Below are 10,230 nucleotides of genomic sequence, written 5' to 3'. Positions count from 1 at the left end.
CCGTCCTCTTCATCTAAAACAGTTTCTGGAAATCCTCGGGCTAGAGGCTCGCCCAATTTTCTGCCGCCGGTGTTTGTAATGTCGCTGGGTAATTCAGAACTTGGCGCTCGTGTATTTTAGCTCCAGCCCGGAGGAGGAGCCCGCGGCGGTGCGTGCGCGCTACACCCGCCGTTACTTAGCGCGCGCTCGTGCGTCGCGGAATCAAACGTGACCAAGGAAAGCATTGATAACCGCATTACAGGAACCCCCCCCCCCCCTTTCCTTACGATGATGGCTGAGCTTTCCGGCGCACAGCCGTGGCGACGCAGAATAAAGCAGCGCTGCGGATGCGTCCACGTTTCGACTGCAAGCGACGCCGAACGTGCTCACTGCGCCTGCATTCTTGTTTTCACTCGATCGGGCAGCGAAATTACGCCCTTCAGACAGATAGTGGCCAGCTACTGCAATCAGCAGCCACTTCGGGAGCCCCCATTAAAACTCGTTCCGGAGCTTCGCTTCTTTCGCGCGGGGACGTTTATAGACGCGTCTATAAGTGTCGTGACGCCCGCCAGTTCCGGACAGACACTGCGTTCTTTTCCGATCGAGCCAGCCGCGATGTGGAAGGGCGACGCCAGGCAGGCTCTCTCCGCCGAAACTGTCGCTGCGTCAAAATGCAGAAACGCGAGACGGCGAGAAAAACTGACAAAGAGGAAGCTGCTCCTACGCTACACATGGTCCAGATAATTCTCGTGCGATCGAGGCACGAAGCGCGAGTTTCCAAAATGAGCCACTCGGTCACCACCGGGACTAGATCGAGTGTACTGACGGTAGCGGGAGAAGACAAGAAATAGACAAAGCGAAGTTAATAGGTGCGTGGCAAATACACTGTTTGGACTGACGCATATGGGCACTTTCTCTAAGCGCAATAAAGAGAGAGGGCACAAGTTGACTTGACGCACAAGTATATATGTCAGTTTGTGTCGATACTTTGGAATAGAAAAAGTGTGATAGATGTGGCATACGTCTACGTATAAGCTTCAGCCACACCAGAAAGAAAATATGAATTAATGGGTGATAAAACTGTAGCGGCTGCGGACGCGGAAGGAGAGTACGAGATCACAATATCTTCGAACGATGCAGAGACCATAACAAGACAAAGTGAAGTGGCATAGGCACTTGTGTCATTTTTTATCGGCTTGTCTCTTCTGTTATGCTGCCTTGTGAAGGTATTGGTCACAAATCAACAATGCCATCTTTGCATCCATACACGTGGAACGCTACATAGGTTCCTCCAATATTAACGTTTATTGACTAGAGGTGTGCTATTTTAGGTCCTGTCCTATGGCGCCAAAGAGTCTAATTGGCCATATTTTCAGTTGTAATTATTTTAAAACGCTGTCACGATGCAGTCTGAAAACGCGGCACACATTCATGTCATGCTGTACACCATGACATGGATCTGTGCCGTGTTACATCTCGGAGTAGACATTTACAACTTCATAGTAGTAAATGTTTCTGGTCCACTACTAGCAGTTACTACTTAGGTAATGAGTGTTGTGACAGCGCTTTTCTACCCCAAAAGTTAGCAAGTAACACTCCCTTTCTTTTTAAGAGTGTATAGTTGAGCCACTGTGAAATTACCACTTGACTGCCGGATCTTTCGTTTGCCAACTCTGGCGGTGGGCCGACTACGTAAGCACACGCTCAAATATATCTCAGAAAGGAATGTGGCCGAACGTATAGTCGCTCACTGTTTGCGCTGAAGGGACAACACTGTACAGAATGTTTCAAAAATGTGTCCGAAAATGCTCAAAAAGCGGGAAAATGCAAAATTTGCTCACTGTCTTCCCAGCCGCTTTTTTCTTTGTATCTGGAGATGGCTGGATACATCATTTGGAATAGAAACTAAAAACGTTATATGAAGTAACCTATTAATTAGCACAGTTAGGCAATTTTGTCTCAGATTTGGGTGCATGTTAAAGAACCCTAGCTGGTCGAAATTTCCGGAGCCCTCCACTATGGCGTCTCTTATAGTCATATCGTGGTTTTGGGACGTTAAACTCCACAAATCAATCAATCAATCACTTTCGTCACATACAGAATTGAAGTTCTTCCTACGAAGACCCCTTTGCGATATAGGAAAGGTGACCTCCGTAATTATTCTGATGTAGTGAAATTAAACCGAATTCAATAGTGCAAATGAAATTTTAACGCCGATGAGTGCCACAAGCCGACGACCAGAATGATGTCACTGTAAAACACAACGACTACAGAGGTGCAATAATTCTGCGTTCGTTAACAGATGTGAGCCATGCGTGGTATATTTGCCAGTGCAGCCCGCCCACCCATACACACAACGAGATTGGTTGATTTTTTATTACGACGCTCACTTATTCGGGATGTCTCAGGATAATATCGCAGTTGCAATCTTCCAAGTTTCGGTTTCGGTTTCACGGCAGAAATTGGGAAAAGTTCATTACTTCGCAATTTTTAAAAGAGGCCGATTTTACGAAACCTATAAGCTGCAATGGGTTCTTCCCCGTGAGAACATCAATTCTTGCAGTCGACATAACCATCCAACCACTATATAAACAGTAAATTTATTTAACTTTCTTAATCTTGTCCCAAATGATGTCTTCAGTCATATTAAAATGCTTGTGTGTGCTCACGTAATTGTTAAGGCATCAGAAGAATACCGCATTTTCTATATTTATGAGGATTTTGGATACTTTTTTTAATCTCGCTTTAGAGCTTCCTTTTTCTATCAGTTTCTTACAACAAAATTTTTTCCACACTTTTAGGCGCTTTGTAATGGCTTAAGGGTAAATGGGCACGTGAGCTGTGGGTACGATTCGGAATGTTTTAAGGTCATACCGAGTCCACGGGCATGACATTGGAACAAAATTGGACGCGTGTTTTATATGATTACGTTTATTTTTTAAAGGAGCCCTGCAACACTTTATTGACATGGTCAGAAAACGCTACCGATCGGTAGTCAAAGCTACTGGGAACACATGTTCCAAACATTGTAGTGCAGCAAGTTGCCTTGAATTTAAAATTCTCAAAATTGGCTACAAGTCATCTCTTTTTTTATTTTCTACAAATGATATCATTTACACAAACGACCACGCCGTCCACCCAACGCATCGTGCGCTGCATATACTCACAGAGGCCAACGAGGGAGGCCACCTCGTACACGCTCGTGTGCTCGAGATCCCACTGAAAGAAAGCAGCGCGTTCGATAAAAAAAAAAGTGCTCAAGGTCACCCCGCGCACGTGATGTAATTTCCCTCCCTCGTACCATATCTCACTGTTTGGCTTCCAGTGCTCTCGTAGAGATGATAGAAGAGAAAAACCAATTGCAGCGAGAGAAAAATCTCTGCGACTCCACTCGTATTTCACCGATTCTAAGACGTTTTGCGCTGGTCAGTTCGTGTGACAATAAATTCTTTTGCAAAAATCGTTCGATGATTACCTGGAAAAGTGCTGCAGGGCCCCTTTCAGGGCAATTTTATGGCCTTGTGGTAGGCGCAAAAACTTGAAAGAGATGGGAAATTACATTTAAAATGTAATTAAAACACATTACTAATCCCTTTTATAAAATTTTATTAGATGTAATTGGACTACCTTAAACATTACGGCTTTCTTACAGTAACGACATTACTATTACCAGAGTAATTCAATGCTTCTTATAGTAACAAAACTTCGCCGTCACGCTAGCTTCATACGCTTCTCGAAAATTCTGCAACGCGGTGCCCCTGTTCCACAGAGGCACCACGTTGAATACGCGCATTTGAATACTAGCTTTCGAAATATGTGCCGTGCGCGTATTTATATGCTCGTGCAGAGCGAGGCATGCTGCTGGATGTCGTGTGTTTCAGTTAGCGAAAACATTGTATCAGGACGAGGATGCCGAACACGAGATGCGTGCCGGGGGGGGGGGGCAGTTCTGGCTACAAGGGAACCAAAAATATGTTATTGTTTTCTTTACTATTAGACAAGCTTGCGGCAACACAAAAATTGTAAGCTGGTCATACCACTGCACGAAGTCGGCTATGGTAATTTTGAGTGTGCGTGCGAACTTTTTCGATGCCTCGGACATTGTCAATGCTTATGATTTTAACATCGACGACGAATCTGTGTCCCTGAAACGAAACAAGCCAACACTGAAGACATATCGTTTCAAACGTTTTTGAAAGCCTTCGTTCGTATGTCACGAAGTGCAAACGCTGCACCCGCTCATCGAAAATACGAACATCATGCAAACGACCACGTGAGCCATGAACCGACAGATCAAGACTTCATGTCCAGCAGGTGTTGATGAAAAATCAGACAGTTCAGGTTAGAATATGTTAAGCTCTTGCAAGATAATTCGGCACCATATCCCGATTACATGCGTAGTTATTGATTATTCATGTAGCTTAAAGAACTTATTCCTGTCCTGATGCGTTGATGCTCCGCGTATGTGGTTTGTGTACGAACATTATTATATGATTATGCCTGTATGTTGTTTTTGCATAAGAAGACTGTTTTTTTATCACTGAATTATAAAACATTTTTCTCGAGTTTCAGACTACGGTCACAATAAAAGTATTTGTGAGATTAGAATGTGTTAAGCTCTTGTAAACTGTTTTGTAATAATCGAAGCAAAGCACGTACTCTCGACTGTGTTGATCTGTGAAGATGTTCTTACAAGGACTCTAATGCTGCTGACAGATTTAAAAAAAACGAGATTCTATGGTGGGTGAATGTGCGTGTAACTGCTAGTATTTTCGCCTCTGTTTACAAGTCGCACCACTTATTTTTGATGCAGGCGAAAATTTTGTAGGCCCATGTGCACTCATTTGGGTGCACGTTAAGGAACCCCAGAGTGTCGAAACTTTCGGGGCCCTTCAATACGGCATCTCTCATAATGATGTGGTGGTTTTGCGACTTTAAACCGCACATATCAATCAATCAATCAATGAATCAAGTGACACCACTGTCGCTATGCTGCAAATGCACGGTGTTTCACTTCACATGAATAATAAAAAGCTGTCTCTATCTTAGCGTTGAGACGAGAGGTGCTCACTTCGATAGAAGCCAAATGCAACGACACCAATGCGCTGAGAATTGCGTACATGTAAACTGAGAACTTTAGGTGGCAACAATAATTCAAACGTTCCCCATGATGACGTTCTTAATTATTATATTGTTGTATTTGTTCGTAAGCTTCGATTCTTGTATTTTTTCTTGTGATACTACCGCGAGCTATATGTTTTTAGATCACTTTTTTTCCCTCCCAGGTGCTCATTTTAAAACATAAAACGCATTCAGGCCGGTATTTATGCATACTGAGGGCTAAAAGTAAATTCGTGAACGCAAAGTGACCATCGCAGTAGCTTACAAAGCTAAAACACCGAGACTTCCACACACAGCGTTTGAATCACCTCTCAAGCACAGCCGCACCTCTGGCAGTGGCCGCTGGCTCCATATGAAACCGCGGCGGCATGCAGTTTCGTGATCATAAGAAGCATTTAATGACTCGGCTACTACTTTAGAAGAGCAACTATATTTATTCTAAATTAACAAAAGTTTATTGTGAATGCGCTAAGCCGTGTTTATATTATTTACACCACATATTCGTTGAAATCTCACAGTATTTTGTTCAAATTTCCCACACTTGAGAGTTGGCACCAAGATTAGGTGGCCTATATTGTCTTTCTATTTTTTTATGTCAATTTTATGCCGCAAGAGAAGTGGATGTGAAATATTTAAAACCAAAGAGTTGGAAAATAGCGAACGGATTGGTGCAATTCAATCGCAAGAAGTAATTTATTATATTACAAAATTATCTACCCACAAAAGTAATTCATCATAGTGGCCAAAAATATTTAATTACTGTAAGTTAATTACTGCCATGTCTATAGCCAGGGTCTGATTCCAAATCAGACCCTGGCTATAGACATCGCAGTGAAGAGCTGTGAAAAGTCGTTGAGTCAACGACTTTTCACAGCACCTCGTGAGTTCTATGGTGCTTTTAAGGTGCTAGCAGCTTTATCTTTTAAATACCCACGCCGAGCTCGACTGTAAAACTCCCTATACGTATCGCTCTTCAGCTAGACGCACGGAAGAAGGAAAGAGTAAGATAACACAGAGTACAACTGCGAACTTAGACAAACGATTGTTTTCTTACATTAGAGAAATATCGTAGTGCCAAATGAACGCACGCGAAGGGCGCTGCATGAAAAGAAAGGAACCGAGACGCTCCACACGCGATCATGAGTCCGAGGCGCCGAGAGGGAGGGGGTCTCTGTTTTTGCTCGTGCGCACGAGTATACGAAAAATGCGTCAGCTTTTTTATTATCAGGAAAACGTTTGCCGGAGGCATGCCGGCTATACTTGCAAATCCGTGCACCAAAAGCGCTGCGGAATTCGACAGTAACAATGGGAGAGACGTCGGAGGCCGCCGCCGATGGTTCTTCCCCGTCTTAATTAGGCGCTATCGGCACGCCGGGCAGCCGTAGCCGCTTCGTGTGTTGCTCCTTCTAAAGAAAACACTCAAGGAAAAGGTAAGGAAGGGGTGGTGGTGGGGAGCTGCGAGCAGGGACGCCAGGCAGCCCGAAATCCAGGGCGCTGGACAGCTGTGGGCAGCGCGCGTAATGAACGCACTGATAAGCCGTATTTTTACCACCGCCCGGACGGCGACGAGTCGCGACGCACCTCCGCCACGGCTCCTCCCCTTTCGCTCAGGGTCCGTCGGAACTTCCGTGTGCAGGGGGAAGAGCGGAGGAAGAGAGCGGCTGGAACAGAGCCTCTCCGCAAACGACGATTCGACGCGAAAGCCGGCGCCGACTCTCTCTTGCTCACTTTTGGAGGGCTGCGAACGTTTTGGTTAGGTACACTTTGATCATGCTTTATCTCTCCTTATCTTCTTTTATACTTGCTTTCTTTCTCCTGCATGAGCGCAATTCCGGCTGGGACAGGAGAGTAAGACTGGGTCGTCCGGCGTTATCCTCGATTGGATCCGATCCGTATAAAAATGCACCGCGTTTCGAGGTGTGGTCACACTTGGATTTGCCTCTTCCCACTGACCAGGATACCCGAGATGCACGCCCGTGTAAGTGCTAGCCATGCGACGCTGTTGCTCGCGTAGACCGCAAGCCGACTGCTGTTCCGACAGCGGCAAAGTACCCATGGCGCGAGCAGTCCGCTGCTGTGCGAAGCTGAATAGCGACAGCTCTTCTAGCCACCCTAAGCGATTATAGAGACTGTACCCGCCTGTGGGCTTGTGGCTTGTTGTTTATAGTGGTGTAAACAGGAGAACAGCGAGCTAAAACGCCACCTTGACCCCATGTTTAAAGCCGAAAGAAATATGAAGACCGCACACAGGGCCAACGGGTTCAGAGCATGCTCATGCACGCGAAACAGGCTTGCAAAAATTATTTAGAGATAGCGTGGGTCCATTCAGACTACGAAGTAGTCGTGGCAGCATTTTAAGTTCTCGGTGACTCGTTCGATACCCTTTGCTCTCACCTCAAGGCAAATGGTGTCGGTCGGGGCAAACCACTGTAACTAGGCGTTAGTTGAGATGAACGATCCAAAGAAAAAATGCATAAATTTATCTATTGTGACGTATAATATTCTAGTGCTGCTCATGGTCATGTTGTATCAGATATTACCCTGCACATCATCCTAGGGAGCTACCATATTGCGCTTTCCATATTTAGAGCAATAGCTTCTCATGTTCATATAAGGTAAATAATTTTTAAAAGGACACCTATTTGTACTCTTGCTTTAGCAGCTTCGGCAGTGGAAAGATTTTATGGGTGACTGCGATGGGTCGTAACTGTATTTTAAAGGGTCATCACGCTTGATGACACGTACAAAAGCGACAAACATATTGTTTCTCTCGCTAGTAAGTGTCTTCACGCATGCTCCGACCTCTTCAAATGTATCGAAGCCACAAACCCAGAATGTCGTCCTATCAAGAGAGACTTGTTCTAAGAGCGTACACCGTAATTATGACTCAAGTATTCTCATCCGCACAAAAATTTAAGGGGGCCCGATCTCACCAACACTTGCGAGAATAATATTTAACTGTTGCATAATTCGTTTTGCCACGAAGTAATCGACATATTTCAGCGTTTTCGCTCTAAATAATTGTCACAGGTTTCAAAAGTGAATGCATGTCATTTTTTTCAGGTGATCGTCCTTACAGCTTTGGTGTCCCATGCTCTGGCTGGCGGCTACGCTGGCGGAGCAGGCGGAGGAGCTGTCGGTGGAGGCGCCAGTGGCCCAGGCGTCGTGCACGGTGGAGGAAGCGTGGGCCTGGGCCTCGCCGGTGGTGGAGGTGGTGGCAGCGCTGGACTAGTAGGTGGCCATGCAGTCGCTGTGCAACTTCCCAGTCCCCACCGCGTCGTAGGTCACGTTAAAGTGGCTCCTGTCAAGACCGTCTCGTACGTCAAGAAGCCCGTTGTCAGCGTCAGCTACGTGACCAAGCCCGTTGTTAGCTACGTGAAGCAGCCCGTAACCACTGTGTCGCACACCGTTCAGCCCGTGGTCACTGTGAGCCACGCCGTCCTCAGTGATGTTGGCACCTTCGGAGCAGGTGGCGGAGCTGGAGGTGGCCTGGTAGGAGCGGGTCTTGGTGGCGGACTGGGTACCATTGGAGCCGTCGATGGTGGAGTCAGCGTTGTGAACGGCTACGGCTTGGCACCGTATGGTCTTGCAGGCTACGGCGCCGGCATTGGTTTCGGGCACGGCTACGGAGGAGGTTATGGAGGAGGTTACGGAGGAGGCTATGGCGGATATGGCGGAGTTGGCCTCAAGGGAGCCGTAGTTGCCGCCGACGTCGGAGCTTTCGGAGGATACGGTCATGGCCTCGGCTATGAAAGAAGCGTCACCTACGCTACAGGACTGGGCCACGGTGGTGGCTATAATGGTGGCTACGGAGGAGGCTACGGGGGCGGCTATGGTGGAGGATATGGAGGCAACTATGGCGGTGGTCTGGGCCTTACAACCTACGGCGTCAAAGGACACCTTGGTGAAGGCGCTCTTGGCGTTGGACTTAAGGGAGGCAATGCAGTTGGTGGAGGTTACGAAGGTGGACTGCCTGGTGCCGGGGTTGGGGGAGGCCATGTAGGTGGCTATGGATGGTGAAATGCCTTGCTCTCATCTCATCTTCACACATCTCGCTAGTAAGTGGTCCGAACCCTTAAGCACTTTTGGCCATTACATAATGATGCGCGCACAAACACGTGACATGATGTGCTAGTCGAGCTTACAGGTTCTATACTATTGAAAGCATTTACAAACAGCAATCTTTCTAACTATTGGATGAGATGTATGAAATATTAATCAATCATATTTGTGTGGATATTCCACATGTGCTATTAAAAAAATCTGAGAACAACAAAAATTATGAAAACACGTGAACAAAATATAGCATTTCACAATGTGACTTGCAAAGAAGCCAAGCTGTTATGCGTTTAGGACCAATCTTGAAAATTCACAATGCATTCATTCTTTATTTTATTATCTTTTTTGACACACAGGTCCATCCAAGAACTTGAACTGCTTGATTTCTCAGGAGCCGCATCACCTACTTCCTGCACCGCACTCCCTGAGCGCCACATGTACAGATTCACGGGCGTCGCATCTACCGAATAAATCAAGGGCGTTGCACACTATAGTCACGCGTATGTTGTGAAGACATCGGCAACAGCAAACTGGTTCTGTTGGGACAGGTGCAGAAATCAAGACCATAGCGTGCCATAAGGAATGCCCACCTGTCCTGGTCAGTGGACACGGACATTTCATTTGTTTGGTGTACACAAAATAAACTGAAATGGTGGAGAGGCACAACCAGGGCTGTTTTTTTCCTCCTGCGGGAGGAAATTTATACACAGTATCTGACAAGCGTTAGGTATTTAATGCTTTTTTTTCAGCTAAGTCAATCTACCCTCACATGTTTGTAATACCTGCGCATGTGAATGAAGATGTAAGTTACGTCAGTACCAGATTTCTGACTTGAAATGGGATCTTTGCGTTTCAAACCAAATTTGTCTGTAACTATGCGTACTGTCGTAGAGTCAGCTGCGCGCGGATACCACAAAATATTTTAATTGGTAGCGGAAACTTGCAGGCTGAAATAAAGTGGCACAGCGTGTGACAATTCAAAGAATGTATGCTGTTTCGAAATAAAAGCCTGTTGCAGGTTGTCCTTGAAGAAAGTTTTCCCCCGGAAGTTGCAGATAAAGTTGATTTTGA

The 10,230-nt window shown here is 46.0% G+C and overlaps 1 protein-coding gene across 1 annotated transcript; it reads left to right on the top strand.

Moving 5' to 3' along the window:
• The first annotated feature begins 6,966 nt into the window (after positions 1 to 6,966).
• LOC119175520 (uncharacterized) lies at positions 6,967 to 9,825 on the top strand. Its single transcript, XM_037426442.2, has 3 exons — positions 6,967 to 7,078; positions 8,164 to 9,158; positions 9,516 to 9,825. Exons 1-2 carry the CDS (start codon positions 7,001 to 7,003, stop codon positions 9,118 to 9,120), a joined length of 1,035 nt encoding a protein of 344 aa, XP_037282339.2. The 5' UTR covers positions 6,967 to 7,000; the 3' UTR covers positions 9,121 to 9,158; positions 9,516 to 9,825.
• The last annotated feature ends 405 nt before the right edge of the window (positions 9,826 to 10,230 follow it).

Source organism: Rhipicephalus microplus, chromosome X (genome assembly GCF_043290135.1).
Source record: "Rhipicephalus microplus isolate Deutch F79 chromosome X, USDA_Rmic, whole genome shotgun sequence".
NCBI lineage: Eukaryota > Metazoa > Arthropoda > Arachnida > Ixodida > Ixodidae > Rhipicephalus > Rhipicephalus microplus.
This window is presented reverse-complemented; position numbering and strand designations above follow the sequence as displayed.